Source organism: Corythoichthys intestinalis, chromosome 9 (genome assembly GCF_030265065.1).
Source record: "Corythoichthys intestinalis isolate RoL2023-P3 chromosome 9, ASM3026506v1, whole genome shotgun sequence".
Classification (NCBI taxonomy): domain Eukaryota; kingdom Metazoa; phylum Chordata; class Actinopteri; order Syngnathiformes; family Syngnathidae; genus Corythoichthys; species Corythoichthys intestinalis.
Genome location: NC_080403.1, coordinates 6859087 through 6879758, shown reverse-complemented (window position 1 = coordinate 6879758; position 20672 = coordinate 6859087). Strand labels below are relative to the sequence as shown.

The 20672-nt window shown below is 40.1% G+C and overlaps 1 protein-coding gene across 2 annotated transcripts in view; it reads right to left on the bottom strand.

The window, feature by feature from the left end:
- The window catches only part of kcnb1 (potassium voltage-gated channel, Shab-related subfamily, member 1), a 173773-nt gene that overhangs the window by 37372 nt on the left and 115729 nt on the right, over nt 1-20672 (bottom strand). The window contains exons 1-2 of one of the 2 annotated variants that reach the window (XM_057846930.1): nt 5356-7674; nt 5160-5214 (exon numbers count right to left, since the gene is read on the bottom strand). The exons of the other annotated variant lie outside the window; for it this stretch is intronic. Coding sequence (XP_057702913.1) covers nt 5160-5214; nt 5356-5612 — 312 coding nt within the window. The 5' untranslated portion in view covers nt 5613-7674. Of the gene's footprint in view, nt 1-5159; nt 5215-5355; nt 7675-20672 lie in introns of those variants that run through there. 2 annotated transcript variants of the gene reach the window in all.

Genomic DNA, 20672 nt, shown 5'->3' with positions numbered 1-20672 from the left:
ATCTCCAAAGACCTGAATGTTCCTGTGTTTACCGTGCGTAGTTTCATCAATAAGTGTAAAGCCCATGGCACTGTGGCTAACCTCCCTTGATGTGGACGGGAAACAAAAATCGACGAGACATTTCAACAAAGGATTGTGTGGATGGTGGATAAAGAACCTCGACTAACATCCAAACAAGTTCAAGCTGTCTTGCAATCTAAGGGTATAACACTGTCAACCCGTCCTATCCGTCGGCGTCTGAATAAAAAGGGACTATATGGTAGTATACCCAGGAATACCCCACTTCTGACCCAAAGACATAAAAAAACAGGCTCGATTTTGCCAAAACTTACCTGAGAAAGCCAAAAACGTTTTGGAAGAATGTTCTCTTGTCAGATAAGACAAAAGTAGAGCTTTTTGGGAAAACGCATCAACATAGTTTACAAGAAAAAAAACAAGGCCTTCAGAGAAAAGAACACGGTCCCCAGAGTCAAACATGGCGGAGGTTCCCTGATGTTTTGGGTTTGCTCTGCTTCCTCTGGCACTGGACTGCTTGACCGTGTGCAGGGCATTATGAAGTCTGAAGACTACCAACAAATTTCGCAGCAGAATGTAGGGCCCAGTGTGAGAAAGCTGGGTCTCCCTCAGAGGTCATGGGTCTTCCAGCAGGACAATGACCCAAAACACACTTCAAAAAGCACTAGAAAATGGTTTGAGAGAAAGCACTGGGGACTTCTGAAGTGGCCAGCAATGAGTCAAGACCTGAATCCCATAGAACACCTGCGGAGAGATCTGAAAATGGCAGTTTGGAGAAGGCACCCTTCAAATCTCAGAGACCTGGAACAGTTGGCCCAAGAAGAATGGTCTAAAATTCCAGTAGATCATTGTCAGAATCTCATTAATGGATGTCATTGATGGATACTGGAAGCGGTTGTTCGCAGTTATGTTGTCTAATGGTTGTGCTGTCAAGTATTAGGCTGAGGGGGCCAATACTTTTGTCTGGCCCATTTTTGGAGTTTTGTGTAAAATGATAATGATTTTTTTTTTTTTCATTCTCTTTTGTGTTTTTTCATTGCAACCAAAATAAGTGACGATATTACTACCGAAGCATTTGTAAGTAAATCTGCTTGCCGTTTTTCATTTCCTGACAGAGTCTACGTCAGGTTACGTGGCTCCTCTCATTTTGTGTTTGCCGTAGACCGCTCTTCACACTGGGCTGACGCTAGTCTGAAAAGGCCTTTGAATTGGGCAAGTGGTCATGATGTGGTAAGTTTTTCATGCATAAACATATTCAATTTCTTTCAGTATGCTAAATCTAACAAAGTAAAAGTGGTGCTCCCGATGGAATAAATTTTCGGGCCTTCTTGGTTGGCAAATATCTAGTGCTTATTTATGGTAATAAATTAACCGTCCACAATATTGACCCGCAGCCAAAGTTGCTAATCACATTCACCAAGGTGCCGCACACAGCACATTTGTAATGAGTCAGAGAAAGAAAAGAATCACACTCTTAAGAAATACCTCATTTAAATCTGCAGGGGATTGTCGCTACGACGGGGCAGGATAGAAAAAAATGGCCAAGGTAATAGGATTGGGACGCTATAAAAAGGTCACTAATGAAGACACGCCGGCGCTGCTGTGTAAGATTATGGCTATGAAGTCAAGTTCCACTCGGAGACCCTGCACATTTCCCACTGGTCTATATCGCTGCGGTGACTGCATGCTCCCTCCCTGTCGTTATGTGCCACCCGCCTGCCTTCCTTTCTTCCTTCCTGGCAGCTTTATTGTCATTGGCCGCTAATTTCATCAAAGCATCGCACTATATATCAACCCACTAAAAAGGCAAACAAATGCATGTCGAGGAAACAAGGCTGAACAGAGAAGCAGACATAATTGGAACATCAACCAAATTACTGACTATTTATAGCATCTTGGAGGAACTGATGTTACAAATAAAAGATTCTAATCATTGGCTGTGTATTAGTATTTCACGTATGCAAATGATATTTGACACTCAAATGTATTTTTGGTCGCTTCGACAAAAAGAAAAGAAATCCTGAAGCGGATATTTTTATCCAGAGGAGCGAGCAGACTGACAGGAAATCCCACTAGGGACCTGATACATCACACCATGGAGTGTCTCATCTCATGTGGCTCAGAAGATACAATATTACATTTTTAAGGGAAAAAAAAAAGACAAGGTTACACCAGTCCTCGGTGGTTGTTTCATGAGATGTCCACCATTAACTCCATGGGGATCATTTTACTCAAAGTGCATATGACACCATAAAAAATCTTTAGCATTATTATTGGATTTAAAATAATATTTAAGACGATTCGACTATATACAACAATTTGGCAAAGCGCAGATGATGAGAAATGAGTCTTTAAATCTGCTGTTTAGCTCCTCCTGTCACTAAAGCGCTCTGGCGCCTCCATCTGGTTGATGACATCAGAGAATGAACTATTTAGGCGGATTTAGCATTGAGCCCAATGGGGGAGGAAGCGTTTTTCAGCTATTCTGGTTCAGGTGTGGATTTTTTGAATAATATTGTCGATCCAGGGGAAGTTTGTGACATACAGCCATATATGTTTGAGTCCTATGTCATGGAGGAGGAGTAAGATTCAGAACGATAAAAAGGTGACAGAAAGACTACAGAATGTCATCATTGTTTTGATCTCTCTGCTGCATTATTTTTTAAAGGATATTCTTTGAATCTAAGTATTTTTCCCCAATTTCTAAATAAATTGTATGGTCATGACAAATAAAAATGGAATATAAAATATTAAAAATGCATTTATTCAATATGACAGGGTTAAATTACTGCATAACGGTCCAAACCGATGACTCTTTTCATGCCATCGGAGTTAGTCCAGCTCTTGTCATTTCCCTGCGGGGACTCAGACTAAGAGCTAGGCTACATGCTAACCCAAACCGAGCAGCTTTTCCAAGTCTCTTCCTTGCCTTGCGAACAGGAAAAGAAAAAAAAAAAAAAAAAAAAAAAAAAAAAAAAAAAATCACACAAAACTACCCCGACTCATGTCACACACAGTGGCGGGGGTGATTGTATTCACCGATCGGCCAGCCCCCGGGGTGAGCAAGTTGCTGCTCGTCTTTCCCCTGCAGCAGCCCCGGCATGCAGGCAGTGCTCATCGCGGGGGACGCAGCAGGGGAATAAACACCGAAAATGGCACATTCTCCGTGGACAAACCGGCCGACTCTGGAGCGCTTGGCTGCTCGAGGCCAAGTCGAGTATAGCGCTCTCTAGGCGGGCAAGCGAAGAGGGCTGAGGGAGGTAGAAGTCTCGACACAATTGAGAACCAGAGATGAGAGTGCGTGCCTACTCGAGCACAGGCGCTCCCGCCTCATCGTCCGGTGACCATGGTGTGCGACAAGCCGCCGGTCATTGGCCAGTCCCGCCTTCCCGGTGGATAGGGAGCATTGTCACCCACAAAATGCAGGCCACATCCTTTTTAAAATGTGTGCCATAATCCCAGTATTTGACATTATATAAAACACGTTGTTTACCTACTTCCTTATTCGTCCAATGGTCCCTGGGTTGTCGAACTTGTTTTGCCCATTCTTCGCGGTGAACAGCATCTTTTGTAAACCCAGAACGGCTCACACCACTCTCCCTGGTGTAGCAACAAAAGCCTGCTGCTGCTGCAGTGGGCTGGCGTGACGTGAAAAGTAAACGATTCAATCCATAAAATCAGCGTTATCCGTAGTCCTTTTGCATACAACAGTATGGCTGTAAAGTTATGATGATGTCACCCTTTTACGTGACATCCGCCTTCCAACTCAATCAGAGACTTTGTCCGGAAGTCTGTCATTTCCGTAGCGCGGGATTAAAAAAATTGAATGAAAGTATCGATCACTTCAGCACACATCCAAGTGGTCCATTTCATTTAGGCGCATAAAATACTGCGTGTCATATGAAATAAACATGCTTTTTTTAAATCACAGGCACTCTAAAGTCCCACTGTCATCATTTTTTCACACTAATTACATGATCGAATCTTGTTAAGGTATTCAAAACAATTTTCAATCATATGTTGGACATTGCATTCTCGAGTAGAGACGTGTTGATTTTGTTATGAGACTCGTCGGCATACAGAGGTGAAAGTAAATGTACTGTTCATGTTGTGGCAGTCTGTGGTGAAAAAGTCATAATCATGAACTTTCAATCTATTGCTAACTTAGCTATTGTGCTGACAGATCAATGAATGGTAAGAATAACTATGCATTTTATGCCACTTGATTCTAGACTACATCTAGCATAGCAATTGAAAAATCATTTCTTATCTGAAAATGTGAGGATCAGAAACATTTGTTTTATAATAGCTTCATACTGTGCTGGAGAAATTTTCTACACAGCAGGGAACCATTGTTTCTGTACAAAATGAGTAAAGTGCTTAGAAAAATAGCATATTAAATAATACAATAAAACGGGTGTTAAAAAAATGTCAAACGTGCTTTGAAAGAATATTTCAAGTATAAAAAAAAAAATTAAAAAAAAAAACTTCAACCTGGGTCACTTAATTCCAACTAATGCCGCAGGCAGAGAAGTCCATTCTATTGATTCAGAAGGGGGTCCTCTCACACGACAGTGGGACTTTAACCCTTGGGTGCATAGTGGTCACTACAGTGTCTGATGTGCATCATGGCACGGTCAAAACAGCTGTCTGAACACCTGTGATCAAGTATTGCTGATTTGTTTAAAGCTGGGAAAGGACACAAAACCATGTCTAAAAGTCTGAATGTTTATCAATCAACAGTCAGAGAAGTTGCCTACAAATGGAGACAATTTGGCATTTTTGCTTCTCTCCCAAGGAGTGGCCATCCACCAAAGAGTGGAGCGCAGAATACTCAGAGAAGAGACTTAAAAAAGAAACCAGGAGTGTGTGCTAAAGACTTACAGAAATCATTTGCACAGAGTGTGCGCACTTCAACTATATTTAAAACTATGGGCAAGAATAGTGGTCATGAGAGGAATGCACGGAGGAAGCCGCTGCTTCTTAAAAAGAAACATTGTTGCTCGTTTAATGTTAGCAAAAAGGCACTTGGACATTCCACAGAAGTTTTGGCAAAACATTTTGTGAACTGAGGAAACCAAAGTTGAATTGTTTGGGAGTAACACACAATGTCATGTGTGGATAAAAAAAATGGAACAGCTCACCAACATCAACACCTCGTCCCCACCGTGAAGCATTGTAGAAGGAGCTGTCATGGACCTGTCAGAGGAGGACCATAAATGCGTCAAGTTTTCAACAATTTATTGACAGGACCAACAGGGCAGGTGAAAAGATGGCAGGAGTACAGACAAGGGCTAGGCAGAAGTCAGGTTTCCAAAAGCAAAAGGCAGGTCGAGTTACCAGGGTAGGAGAGAAGGCAGCAGTCGGGCAGGTTCAGATTCGGCAACGAGAGTCAGATTCATAGAGCTAGGCAGGCAGGTAACAGGCAGGCTTCGCAGACGGTCTGACAGAGTGGAAGTGAAAATCAAGACTTTAAATACACAGGTTGATTGCTGAATGAAAGCAGTGCTATTGGCTGGGCTGTGAATAGGTGAATTGAGGACAGGTGGGGATATTTGAAGGCAATTAGGCAATGCTGCAGCAGGGGCTGAGGCCATGACAGGAGCATCATGATTTGGGACTGGTTTGCTGACTCAGGGCCTGGAAATCTTGCAATCATTAATTGAAAAATGAGCTAAAAAAATTATCAGGATGTTTCACAGGAAAACCTGAGGCCGTCTGTCAGACAGTTGAAGCTAAAAGGAAGATGAAGACAATGATCCAAAACACAGAAGTAAATCAACTTCAGAATGGTTTCAGAAGAACAAAATACACGTTCTGGAGCGCCCAAGTCAAAGTCCAGACTTGAACCCCATTAAGATTCTTTGGCATGACCTAAAGACAACGATTCATGCCAGTCATCCCAGGAACTGACTGAACTACAGCAGTTTTGTCGAGAAGAATAAGCCAACATTAGTCCTGGTCAGTGTGCCATTCTGATCTGCAGCTACAGGAAGCCTCTGGTTGAAGTTATTGCTGCCAAAGGAGGGGCCACAAAATATTAAATGTGATGGTTCACTTACTTATTTTTCCCCCTTCTGTCATTGTTTGCATACTATCCTCATTAAAATATAAAAACCTATAAATGTTTGGATGGTTATAGTTGAAGCAGACACTGTATTTTCATCTGTGTGATTTTGATTTGATGGTGATTTTATGCAGAAATGTAAGAAATTCCAAAAGGTTCAGATACTCTTTCATACTAACGTAACCTCTAAATCCAAGATAGCTGACAACCTGCCACCCGTGTCAATACTTCTATGCCCGAAGAACTACAGTGGTAGGCTGAGGGCTAACTTAAGCACTGTCCCCTCTGGTAGTGTCCACTCTGTTACATCTAAATGGCACCCTATAAAAAATGACCCACACATATTTGATTCACTAGAGTATTTTTAAATTTGACACATTATTATGAGGACATACCATGTCATATGATGGGCTGCATACCATGAGAGAAAAAAACTTTTTGGCGAGAAGCAGGGTGCACTCTGAATATGTTGCCACTCAATCGGAGGGTAACCAGAACTAACAACCATTTACACAGATATTTACACCTATTTAAGGAAAAAAAATAATGTTGGAAGAAGATGGAGTACTTAAACAAGTACTGTAGATGACATGAAGAACATGCCAAATGGAAGCCAAAAATCAAGGCTCAGAACTGTGCCAACGTGCTAACGACGAAAAGACCATGCTGTTCCCTTCCGATTGCTTTTCCAACAGTTATCCCAAGGTGTTGTTGGTGTGATTTCCCCAACTCAACAGTGCTAACATTTATATTCAGCCAGCAAACCAAACTCTGCTCTGAGATTCTTTACGCGTTTCACTGAGAATGTTCTGCTAATATTTGCTAACTTCTTCTGGTTTTTCTATTTGCTGGCGGCTTTAATGGCTTTATAGCAGGCATTTTGTTCAAAGCTGCTGTGCTTGGAGCAGTGAAATAGGAAACCTTTCTCTGAACAGTAAAGTGAAGTACTAATCTAACAACGTTTATTAAAGTGGATGTAGTTTTCAGTGCAGTTCTTACATTACCTTATTTAGTGTTGTGAGTGGGTCATATCATTGAATGCAATTCTCTCTGCATGAACAGACTGTAAAGATGAGGAATCTGATTATTCAATGACTCATCGATTAAATAGATCTTGGGTCTCAATTTTATTTCAACAATGCAACTGAAGGAGCTTTTCTTTCATGTTATTATTGCTCACTACTTTTTTTTCAATATCACCTATTGAATTGAACAATCTGAAAAAGCATTTTATACTTGGTTGACAAAATAATACATTAAATTGTTAACCCTTTAAAGGGCACTCTTGAAATACCTGTACTGTACTTGGATATGTACAATAATTAATAGATTTACTTTAAAAAATTAGGTAATTAAACACATTTTACAATAAAAGACAACATAAATACCGTAATTTTTAGACTCAGCTGCCACCCACCAAATTTGACACGAAAAAGGCATTCGTTCATAAATAAGCCGCTCCGGAATATAAACCACAGCTGTCCTCACTGCATTATGTGATATTCACACCAAAAGATATTAACCGGTAACACTGTATTTGACAGCGGTGTCGTAAGACTGTCATAATTATGACATGACACTAGCCACGTTTACATGCTGACTTTTATTCATACCGATTCAAATAATTCCGAATGGAAATTTCAGATCAGCTGTTTACATGTCACTTCATCTATTCCGATCCAGCGTTTACATGTGTCTGCCTTTATTCCGAAAGGACGTTTGACAACTGCCGTCTGACATGCGCAGATTAATCAAAACAAAGCGTCGCGTTGCAAAACATGGAGATCGATCGTCAGAGTGCTGCTGTTTTAACTTTAACCCACTTGTTGTGTTTGTGGGGTCGTATCCGCTTCTGCTGTTTTGCTCTTTTGCCTTGTAGTAGCCGCTTATCAGCATTTTCCACCGGTTTCTAATCTGGTCAACGCTCCGGTCTATTCCAGCTTCGTGGAACCTCTCGTGAACTTTTTTAAATAGTTCACTGTTCCTCGTTTTACGCCCGTCTAAGCGAGCAATTATATTCAATTCTTTGAAAGTTTGAATTAAATACAATCTTTCCGCCGGACTCCAATTAGGTGTGCTGTGCTTGGAAGCCATGTTGCAAGTGACGTTACTTACGTCACCAAGTGACGTCACCACGCCAGTACGGAGCATGTGCAGAAAGAACGCAACCAGACACCATTCTGCTTCCCTGTTTACATGATATAATTTTACTTCTAATCGGTTTGGGAAAAAGAATATTCCACCCCTGTGAATCGGAATGAAATTCCATTCGGTTTGGGCCTGTTCATTCCGAATGAGGTGTTTATATGGAACACATTTATTCGGTTTGAACATCTAAACCGATTGTAATTGGAATATTTGGCTCCATGTAAACGTGGCAACTGTCATGAGCATGAATGAATGCTTTTGACGGATATTATTTATAGGGCTGTCAAACGATTAAAATTTTCAATCGAGTTAATCACAGCTTAAAAATTAATTAATCGTAATTAATCGCAATTCAAACCATCCCTAAAATATGACATATTTTTTCTGTAAATTATTGTTGGAATGGAAAGATAAGACAAAAGACGGATATATACATTCAACTTACTGTACATAAGTACTGTATTTGTTTATTATAACAATAAATCAACAAGATGGAATTAACATTAACATTCTGTTAAAGCGATCCATGGATAGAAAGACTTGTAGTTCTTAAAACATGAATGTTAGTACAAGTTATATACATTTTATATTAAAACCCTCAACTCTTAATGTTTTCGTTTTAATACAATGTGTAAAATTTTCAATTAAAAAAATAAACTAGTAGCTCGCCATTGTTGATGTCAATAATTACACAATGCTCATGGTGCTTAAACCCATAAAATCAGTTTCACCCAAGCGCCAGCAGAAGGCGAAAAAACACAAGTAACAAGTGGACATGACACTGTGCTGTCATTTTAATCTGTTTGACACTGTTCTTCAGTTGTTCACATTTTATTTACATGATAGGGATTTCTTTGTGTCAATCGGAAACCATCAGACAGAACGAACCAAATTCACGTGTGGCATCCCTCAAGGGTCAATTCTTGGACCACTCTTATTTAACATCTATATGCTTCCCCTAGCTCAGATCATGGAACAGTATGACATCTCCTATCACACCTATGCAGATGACACACAACTCTACATTTCTGTGTCCCCACATGATTATAGTCCTTTAGTCTTCCTGAGTAAATGCATTCATCAAATCAATGAATGGATGTGCCAGAATTTTCTCCAGTTTCTCCAGAGAAGACAGAAGTGATCATTTTTGGGCCAAAAAAGGAAAGGTCAAAGATAAGCAGGCACCTTAGCACAATGTCACTTACAGCTACAAATCAAGTCAGAAATTTTGGCATAATAAAGACCTAAAATTTGATAGCCATCTGATTCTGAAGTCCGTCACTAAATCTGCTTATTACCACCTAAAAAATATAGCCAGAATTAAGGGGCCTGTGACTCTTCAAGACATGGAAAAACTTACATATGCATTCATTTTCAGCAGATTGGACTATTGCAACGGTATATTTAAAGGTCTTGATAAAAAAAATCAGTCAGGAAGCTGCAGCTAGTACAGAATGCTGCAGCCAGAGTCCTCACAAATACAAGGAAACTGTACCACATTATACCGGTTTTGAAATTGTTACACTGGCTTCCAGTGAGTCAAAGGATAGACTATAAAATACTACTGCTCGTCTACAATACACTTAATGGCCTTGGACCAAAATACATGCTTGATTTGTTAGATTCCTATGAAACATCTAGACCAGGGGTTCCCAACCTATTCCACTAAGGCACACTGTGGGTGCAGGATTTCATTCTTACCAAACAAGATGACAACACTTTTTCCCCAATCTGGTGTTTTACAAGTGCAATCAGTTGATTGCAGTCAGGTGTGGCTTGTTTTAGCAGAAGCCTCATTGGTTCAACTGTCTCTGCTGGATCGGCTGGAACAAAAACCAGGACCCACAGTGTGCCTTGAGGACTGGGTTGAAAACCCCTGATCTAGACCACTAAGGTCATCTGGAACCGGTCTCCTGTATGTTCCAAGAACAAGAACCAAGCAGCATTTAGTTATTATGCTCCTCAGCTTTGGAACGAGTTACCTGAAGGTCTGAAGTATGCTAAAACTGTTAGCTCTTTAAATCAAGGTTAAAAACACTCTTGTTTAGCACAGCATATCCATAACTCTATACTGTATATTTCAATCTATTTGCTTTCTATTCCTCTTGTGCTTTATCTCCATTGCTGATTTCAATTATTATTATTATTATTAGTAGTATTTTTATTTATCTATTTATCTATTTATTTATTTATTTATTTATTATTACTTTTTTTATTCTATTCGTGAGTAAATGCGATTTTTATGTATAATTTTATTTCCTGTTTCGATTATCTTTGTTTTTACGTTCTATTGATTTATTGTGATTTTTATGATCTTCATGTGATGTAAAGCACTTTGAATTGCCTTGTGTTGAATTGTGCTATGTAAATAAATTTGTCTTGCCTTGCCTTGCCTTGAATATCATTGAGTTTTGTAGGTGCTAAACAGAGTCACAATTATTGGACAAAAGTGACAGGCAATAAATGCTATGGTGGACGTGGCAGCCCAAAATAGATGGTATTGAAAAGAGGCTTTAAATCTGATAAATATATAAAGAGTCCAGTCAGTTGACAGCCTAAATCCTTAAAATTGCCACCAACTGGCCGATCCGGCCAGAAATGCTGGTATCGGAATCGGCAAGTACCAGCAAACAGGACGCCGATGTCATTTACCAGTCCTGTGACACTGAACGCAGCCTTTTTTCTCCTGACACTCACTATACTTTGTGTTGAGTGATTACTGTGCATGCTAAGCAGCTGTCGCTATTGACCTGCTCCAGACCAATGAGAGCGGTCTAATAGTTTTTCTTAACTAATGCCGGGGCAGCTTTTTTCATATGGAGGAAAAACAAACTAGTAGTAGGAGAAGAAAATGTCGGCATTTTGGGATATTTCAGCATCGAGTGCAATAGCTGGGGATGGACCGCAGCAACAAATCCTGGGCAGTGGGACGGAAAGAGTGAATCATCAAGACAGATGTTCGAAAAAAATCACTAAAATGACTTTTGTCTGTAACCTGCCACTTGCTTCTGTTGAAAGCATGGGAATCATGCTTATTATGGCTCACGCATTACCGAAGTATACTGTCCCAAGTCGCAAATATATTAAGGAGACAACTATCCTGCACTAAAAAATAAAGTACCGAAACATGTTTTTAAAAAGCAGGAGAAGACAGGGACCATAAGCTTTTCAACCGACGTCTGGAGCAGCCAAGTCTCCCAACTTTCCCTGTTTAGCTTGACAGCCGACTGGAAAACATAGTACTTCATGCAAATGAATTCAAGGGATCACACACACCGGCCAAGGTATTGCTGCTCAACTGGAGCATCCCGAAGTCAAAGGTACTTTACTTTTCTTGTCTTTTACAGAAAGAAATACCGCAGTAATTTGAGACCTGTTTCAAAAGTGCTGTAGAAGTAAGCAAAGTAAGAGTGGCCAAGTGGCTAAGCTGTGTGTTTGTGTGTGTGTGTGTGTGTGTGTGTGTGTGCTGTTTGCATTTGTACGTTGCTATAGATGGAGTTGAGTTATGTTGCTGCTGGTGCAGAAAGAGGAAGGCTAATAGAGAGACAGGATGCTGTGGTCAATTATTATTATTACTTATAATTTCATGAAAGTGCACTGTTTGGCCTTTGAGAAGTATAAAAAAGTTGATTCAGTTCATTCAGAATTTATTATTATGAATGTATTTTTACTTTCTTACTGTTGGGCTATTTTATACATGTTTTAATTTCATTAAATTAGCACTATTTTGGCCTTTGAGAGCCAAAGGTTTATCCAACTGAGTGGTGTCAGTATGGTAACGGCCGATACTGCACAGCCAGGTATCGGTATCGAGGTCAGAAAATGGTATCGGTGCAACACTAGTCACGACTTACCCGACTTACATGATTTTGACTTTACGATGCCAGAGTCTCGTCTGCCATTTTGTCTCGTTTTTTTTTTTTTTTTTTTTTTTTTTTAACAATGTTGACTTTTTTTTGTGATGCATGCTTTTATTTTTGGTGCAGGAAGCGTGGAGCAGGTAGTACTTCCACATGCACATTTGTTACTTCTCAAGAATCCATAGAGGCAACACCTGTATATATGACACCATTTGTACTGTTTATCGCGCTTTTTCAATTGTGGTCAAATACTTAAGGCGAGTTTTTGTGATTTTTTTTTTTCTTTTTTGGATGATGTTCAGATGCTGATACAACCTAATTGCTAGTGTGTATTATTATTGCTGTATTAGCAGCTAGTTATGAACGTAAATTTGAATTGATGTTATTGAAGATGAACTGATATAATTTCATTTTTTTATTTTAGTTTCATACTGCAAGTATTGATGTCATGAGCAGCTAAGTAAAGTGAGCAAACCACATGGCAGTCCGGTCTAGCTAGGACTTAGCTCCAACGTTTTGGCGAGGACAGTACAATAACGTATAATACTCCCCACCAGTGTTGTTAATAACGGCGTTAGAATGTAATGGCATACTAACGGCGTTGTTTTCTTCAGAAGTGAGTAATCTAATTAATTGCTTTTCTCATCCTGGCAACGCCATTACCGTTACTGAGGCGGGAAATGCGTGCGTTACTATGTTGGTTGACTGACGCGAGAAAAGTCTGAGAAAGACGGACTCACGGAGACAAGACAGCAGAGCAGGAGGGGGGAGGAGGCAAGGGAGTATGACGCAGTTGCAAACGCGATGCTACTATGCTAAGTGGCTCCAATAATACCTGACTGTAGCCGATAGCCTACAAACTACGCCCACATGATGCTTCGGTAGATATCACATATATACAGAACTAGATGCCAATGATGGACACGGCGGCATTCGAAACATGTATGATAAAGAACCAGATGCGTTAGTAAACAGCCGCCATCTTAAAGCAGTAGACTTTCAGAAAGGCTCTGTTGTAGAGAACCTTCCTTGCAAACCTAAGTAACTTTTTATCTAAAATGCTCCTAAATCGGCAAAACTTAACTCAAATCTATCTTTCAATGATGAAACAGTTTTAAAACTTACACATGTTGAAAATAGACAGAAAAGAACTAATGCAATAACGGGAGCAATTTTAACAACTTTAACGGTTGATTCACAACATTAAATGACTTCCACACATAGCAAAGGTTTTACTCTTACATTCAGGTAACTGAGTTACTAACGCAATTACTTTTTGGGAGAAGTAATTTGTAACTGTAATTAATTACTTTTTTAATGTAAGATTAACAACACTGCTCCCCACTATATAAGTTTCGACCATGGAACTTGCAAAAGAAGCTGGCCGGTAGAACGAAGAGTCCTGCCAGAGTTGTGGAGGGTTAAAATTTCCGATAAATAAGAAGCAGCCTGACCATTAATAGAATTAAAAACAAACAGTAAAAGTTTGAAATAAATTTTAAAATGGACTGGGGTAATATGTTCACGTCTAGCGGTACCTGTTAAAAATCGAGCAGCAGCATTTTGAACAAATTGCAGACGAGAAATAGAGGACTTGGGAAAACCAACATTAAGTGCATTGCAGTAGTTCAGCCTTGAACTAATAAAAACGTGAATTTCTTTTTCAAGGTCGTGGCGATTAAGAAAAGACTTCACTTTGGCCAAGTGACGGAGCTGGAAAAAACTTGCTCTTACAACAGAACTAATCTGCTTTTGAAAGTTGAGCCTGCTATCGAATATCACTCCGAGATTTTTATCGTGTGTCTTAAAAAGGGGAGCCAGAGCACCAGAGCATAGAATTCATAATTGTATTGATGGGTCAATTCGGCCAGCCACTGCGCAATGCCTTCAAGCAGGGGGCCCATCCCACAATTTGCTTCAGTTATTCGCAGTGGGTCGCACCGACACATGCAGCGACTAAATGCCGGATTTAGCATAAAAGTACGAAAGCTGTACCGCATACAAATAGGAAGGATTTTCTTGGGAGTGATTTGTTCGAAGATTCAAGGTAATTATTATGTTTTTTGTACCATGCATGCGTTTTGAAACGTTGTGAAAAAAATCAATGGGAGAAATTAGCCGCTACGGCATTGGCATTAGAATTCACAATATTTACGTAAAATAAATGCTAACTGCCTGGTTCTTTTCTCTTTTGACAAAGAATCGAGACTGTTTTATGCCCATATCTATAAAGAATTCAGTGTTTTACGCATTTATTCAAAAAAATTTCATCGTAAAAAGCTCTTTGTTGTGGGAAGGCGGCGCCACAGTGACATAAAGACGAGCAGTACATTCAATATATTTACGTAAAATAAATTATACTGCTGTTTTTTTGTTTGTTTTTTTTTTTGCTTCTAACCAAGAATCCAGACTATTTATAAGGGTTTCAAGCATATATTCACAAGAATTTCAACATAAAAAGCTCTTTGTTGTGGTAAGGCGGCGCCGCAGTAACTTAAAGACGAGAAGCACATTCGACATATTTACTTAAAGTAAATGCTCTGCCCGTCTTTTTGCTCCTAACAAAGAATCGAGACTGTTTTACGTCCATTTCTATAAAAAATTGAGGGATTTACACATTTATTCACAAGAAGTTTCAACGTAAAAAGCTCTTTTTCTGTGTTTCCACTTGGTCAGCTTTGACGGAGATAGGCCCCTTACTAATCGCCCCCCCGCCCCGTGTCCCGTCAATACCATTACGAAGTCTATGGCCAGAGTTGGGCTCAAGGGCATTCATCATAGAAGGTGTGCCAAAAGTATGATATTCAGATTTGCTCTCGTTAAGATGTAAAAAGTTTTGTGCTAGCCACTGCTTCACATCGGATACGCACTCCATCAATGTAGAGAGAGCAGTTTGTTCATTGGGTCTCAGGGGCAGATACAGCTGCAGGTCATCAGCATAAAAATGAAAAGAGCTATTATGTTTTTTTTTTATAATTGATCCTAAAGGTAGGAGATAAAGTAAAAAGAGAACAGGCCCTAAAATAGAGCCTTGTGGCACCCCGCAAGACAGAGACGTTTGTGAGGAGGAAAATTCCCCAATCAGTACCTAGAAGGTCCTATGCTCCAGGTACGATTAAAACCATTGTACAGTGTTACCACGGATACCAATGAAGTGTTCTAAACGAGATAACAGGACTGTATGGTCGACTGTATCGAATGCTGCTGTGACATCTAGTAAAACAAGGATAGCTGGGTTTCCAGTATCTACAGAAAGGGCAATGTCGTCGTGCACTTTTAACAGTGCTGACTCAGTGCTGTGTCTGGACCTGAAGCCTGATTAAAACTTGTCAAGGGTGGAGTTTGTCTCGTTTGTCTCCAAGAATGTTTGCAATTAAATGAAATTAACTTATTCTAAAACTTCGGAAAGGAAAGACTAATGGGAGACGGGTCTAAAATCGGACAGTACAGATAAGTCGAGATGTTGTTTTTTTTTTTTAGAAGGGGTCTGACTACAGCCTGTTTGAAGGCAGCTGAGACAGAACTGGAACTGAAAGGACGACTTAAAAGAGTTTTCAACAAATAAAATCTGAATTGGCCTTCCTACCTTGCAGTGTAACCGTAATCAAATGGAATCCAAGATTTGAAAGATGGATATAGGCCGTTTTACATAACTAGTGTGAAAACACAAGCTTTTCAAGACAGAAAACTACTATTAATATTCGCCAAACAAATGTTGATACTTGGGTGCGCTTCAGTTCTGACTTACCCTGTCCAAAACAAGCCCATTAAATTTGTTTGTACTTGTATGTGAGCCACTCACTCAATTCCAGCTGGAGCAAGTCACCGTGCTTTGACTTTTCCTTATTAGTAAGCATCGGGAGGAACACCGTGCACCATGTGGAATCAACCTGTTCCTGTGATTCCCACAGGAAGCCGCTGAACCAGCCAGGAAAACACACAAGCCATGCAACATGAACGTGAAGTGCTACGAGGCAGATCCATTTCCCCCGATGCCTTGCCAAGCCCACCCCCTCGTCCCCCTTCATCTCCTTTCACAGTGAGGCCAAAGAGATGCCGCGCAAACCCTCCGGCAGCCCGGGCTGGGTTATATATCGCCATGACAACCCTCTTGAAGCTCGACAGGAGGCGGTTACGTGGACCTGCCTGCAAGTCTGACACCGTCTTGCCGACTCTTCCTCCCTTGCTTCTTATCTACCCCTCATTTACACCTTATTAGACTCCACCTCAACCTTCAACACTTTCCTCTCACTCGCATCAATCTTCCACATGGCTCTCTGGCTGTATTGTTTAAAATGTCACAGTTCACATCGCGCAAACTCCATAAATGTCCCTATCTGTTATTTTAAGTGCTGGCAGGCATCCTCAGCTGCAGATGTTTTCCCCACACGCCGCGCCAGTCGTTCATGGCGCCAGCGCCGGTGATAAACAGCGATAAAGTCGTAATGTGAGCATTGAATAACGGGGAATAATTCACACCCCTGATTCAGAATATAGAAGGGCTCTGCCTCTGAGCCTGTGAAAGAGAAGGAGTTTCCATGGAGACGGGAGGAGGAGACTTTGGAGCAGCAGAAGCCGGTTTATCTTGGTCTCGCATATCTCTTACTTGATAAATATGTACAGTCGTATCAAACATGTAGATTTCAAGCAGTGACCTCTCAGGCACATCTCATCATAAGCTCTGGTGTTGCTTCACTTCTGTTTATTTTAAAGATGGAAAGCTCTCCCACACAGGTCTTAAAATAGCATCAACATATAAATATACAAGCAGAGTCCAAAACCTATCAATTTATCTATTTGCTTACCGATTCCAAATCATTAATACGTATGACTACAACATGTATAAATTGACAATGTAAAATGTAATCACATTCTATAGGCAACAATTTAAATCAAACTAGCAAATACATGAATCAGCTACACATTTATTTGTATGACTCACACAGCTTTCAGACATGACTTTAAGCCACGTTTACTAGGAGTGTTGTTTTATAAAAAATTCATTTCCTGCCAAAAAGACATTTTTTGCGGGCTGGCTTCCTACCAGTTCCCAAAACATGCAGGTTAGGCTATGTGAAGACTCTAAATTGTCCACAAGCTTAGTTGTTTTTCAATCTGCAGTGCGTGCCCTGCAATTGACAGGTAACCGGTCCAGAGTGTGCCCATCTTCTCTTGCCCAAAATAAGCTGTGATCGTCTACAACTTTAATGTACAAAGTAATTGAAAAAATGAACAGATTAGTGACGGGATCTGTCATTCACTTGAGGAAACGAATCCATTCCAGTTCGTTCAGTAAAAAGACTCGTCCAAACAAATCGTTCAACGAATCGTTCGCCCCCCTCATCTCCCTCCCCGCCCAAATGAATCGTTCGGTTAGTGAACGGGAAGTGACGTTGCCGAACGAATCACCAAAGACCGCTTCGCAGTATAACTGAACGGGAAGTGACATTGCTTGGTCCCACCCTCTCTTGCACACAGACTCCTCATTGACCGCTCGTCGTAGTTTCAGAAATGAGTGACAGGCGATATCATTCTGCTTTCACAAACAGCCTGGTCTCCCTCCCGCTGCTGCAAAAGCGAGGGAGAACTTCCGCGTCGTCTGTCCTATTTCTATGGGATCAAAGTCATGACTCGTGCTTGCATTTCAATTTAGGACACGGTTAAACATTTTCCTTTTGTGGGGGGAGTGGGGGTTTGGGCTCGGGGGCGCACGGACTTTCTTTAGCATGATCTTGATCACATATACAATGCTGCTGCTACCAGCTAACGCAGCATGCTTGCTGTCACGAAAATAAAAATAAATCGAAAGTTTAATTTCTAAATATGTAACGACCAACACATCATATTTACCTAGAAAAGTAGTACACCAAACCATGCTCGCTAGGTTTGTGTGGTGTTTTTGTCTGTTTGAGCAGCATATGATAGGCTCCACATTAACAAATATGTGACAAAGTCATTTCCTTTCATTTTTTGACTCGTTCACCGCATTTCTGGAAAGTCAAGTTAGCAGCAAGCTAGGTCAGGAACCGGAGGACCGAGTCACTGAACGGGAAGTGACGTAACTCAGTCTTGCCCCCCTGCCTGCACGCTGGCTGCTTACTGGCCACATGTGGAAGTGAGTGACAGACGCCCTGATTCTGTTTCCGCTCCCTCCCCTGCCCGCGATGAGGCTGGCGTCTGATTGGTCGTGTGCGATGTCAGAAGACTCTGCCGCTTGCTCGACGCCCTCCCACGCAGCAACCCCGACTTCATAGAACGAATCAGTGCAGATGGTGATTAGTTCGGTCTCGTTCACCCAAACAATTCGTTCAAAAAGAACGAATAGTTCGCGACCGATACAACACTAGACAGATGAGGATTTTTAAGTCATTGATAAATGAATCTGTATGCAGAATGTGGAGTATCAAAAAAAGGCTTACAACTTCATTCTAATCCAAACTTCAATTTTTTTTAAATGCCAGTTTTGGAGAAAGTCTGTGCTCTATTAAAATCAACTGTTGTTGCCTCATCCCAGATGGAAATAATTAGCTAGTATGCTATAGTTAATATTTTTCATTTGTGAAGATAAATCTTTTTGATTAAGTAAACATCTGGATAAAGGTAATTCTCCACGATTTACTATAGTTATCTGGACTCTTTAAAGTGGAAAACAACACCGAGTATAAAAATACCTTCATGTGAAAGCAGGTTTCTCTAAGTATTTACAGTTAGTATGCAATTGTGCATTTATTAGACATCTGATAAAATAGAAAATGTTTAAACAGAAAAAATGCCAGTTTAGAAGCACAGCCTTTGTGTGACAAGCGTGACGTACAGCCATGGGCTTAGGTTTGATCTCAACATAGGTCGACATGATATAACATAACCTGCATATACACTTTTTGCTCGGGATGGGACATTAATAAGACCAAACAGATTGGGTGAATAAGGTCAGGGCTACATTTCTCATGAATATGAACCTAATTAATTCATATGCTAAATCAGGGGCGCTCATTACGTCGATCGTGATCGATATATATATATATGGCGGAAAACACTCAGGTGACTTGAAGTTTCGCTATGAGACCCCCAATTTTGCCAAATTTCAAAATTGGCCGATATGCATGTGTGATACTTCATTGGAAAGCTTAAAATCTCACTTTAACGAGATATTATTGTGTACTTACCTTGTTACGATCCAAAAACTCCATGTAGCATTTATCACCGAGTGTCAAGACACAGCTGTGAATTGCCACAGCTGGATTTTGGGGGATTTTATGGGTGAAACATGGTAATATAACAAAGGTCGCGATGCAGAAATCGCAGACATCAAGGAGTGGTCGAGATGTACTTTTTCATAGCTATAACGTATATATCCGTGACTTTTTTACAGACACAATTTTTTTTCATTGTGATGTAATTCGTTTAAAAGTTTTAAATATGTGAGTGAATAATTTTTTTAAGTCTTTTTTTTTTTTTTTAAACGAAACATTAGACATCAATTAATTATTCTAAGCTAAAAATGACAGACATGTTGAATAATAAATATAATTAATTACCTTCATTTTATGGCTGGGTTGAAACAAAAGCGGTTGCGCGACGTCTGTAAACGAGGGTTTCCAGGGTTAAACAGACAAATTAAAAATAGTTTGGGGGCTTAATGCGCCAAGAATCTGCTATGGCAGCATATAGACATATTGTTCTATCAAACACAACAGTTCTTTTGGGTTAAAATACAGCAGTTTCTTTTCAAGAGGAGCGCAAGAGCAGAAACTGCTTTTTCAGTCTTGTCTGTGTTTTCCGCCATATATATACTGTACACTATATATACTAGTAAATATATATATATATATATATATATTTAATGTACATAGCTAATTATGATTATGTTGTGTGTATGTTGTGGTGTGTGAGGAACATATGAGATTATCCAGCACCCCCCTCTGTCTCTAAGCAGCTTCTTTCACGTTTTTCTAGTTCTATAGTTTCCAGCAGAGTTCACAACAATTTCTCACAGTTTATTAACATTCACAGTAAAAAATACACGTAAGCAGCTTCCTACTCGACTTTTTTTATGTTAGCAAGTTCACAGTTTAATGTTATGTTAACTCTGATGCAGGCCGTACTTTCAGTAACAAAATTAGTTGTGTGTTTCCCACCTCCGCAACATTATCGTCTTTTTAAATTACTTACAGTGGCTGCTGCTGGCCCAAAAAAAGTTTCTAATATCCCCCTTCTTCGAAGGGGGCAGAGGAGGCAGCATGTTGTCAACATGTATTTCTGTCGGGGCTGTGTGATCGTGAGCGTGTATGTATGTGTGTTTCGGGAATAGGTCAAGTCATCAGCCAATCAAACGTTTGTTAAAGGGGGAAAAAAATGGGGAAAAACGTGAAAAGGGGTAAATGTAAGTTTGAACATAGTGAAAATAATTCACATAATAATGGTAGGGTAAATTCTATCCTTACAACATATGGCAAGGCAATCTAAATGTAATATAGAACTGAACACATTATAAAATGCATATAAGATTGCTTAAAATTTGGTGGGGACAATTTGAGCATCCTGAATAGTTGGTAGTGTTATCTCCCTACTGCCCCTATGCA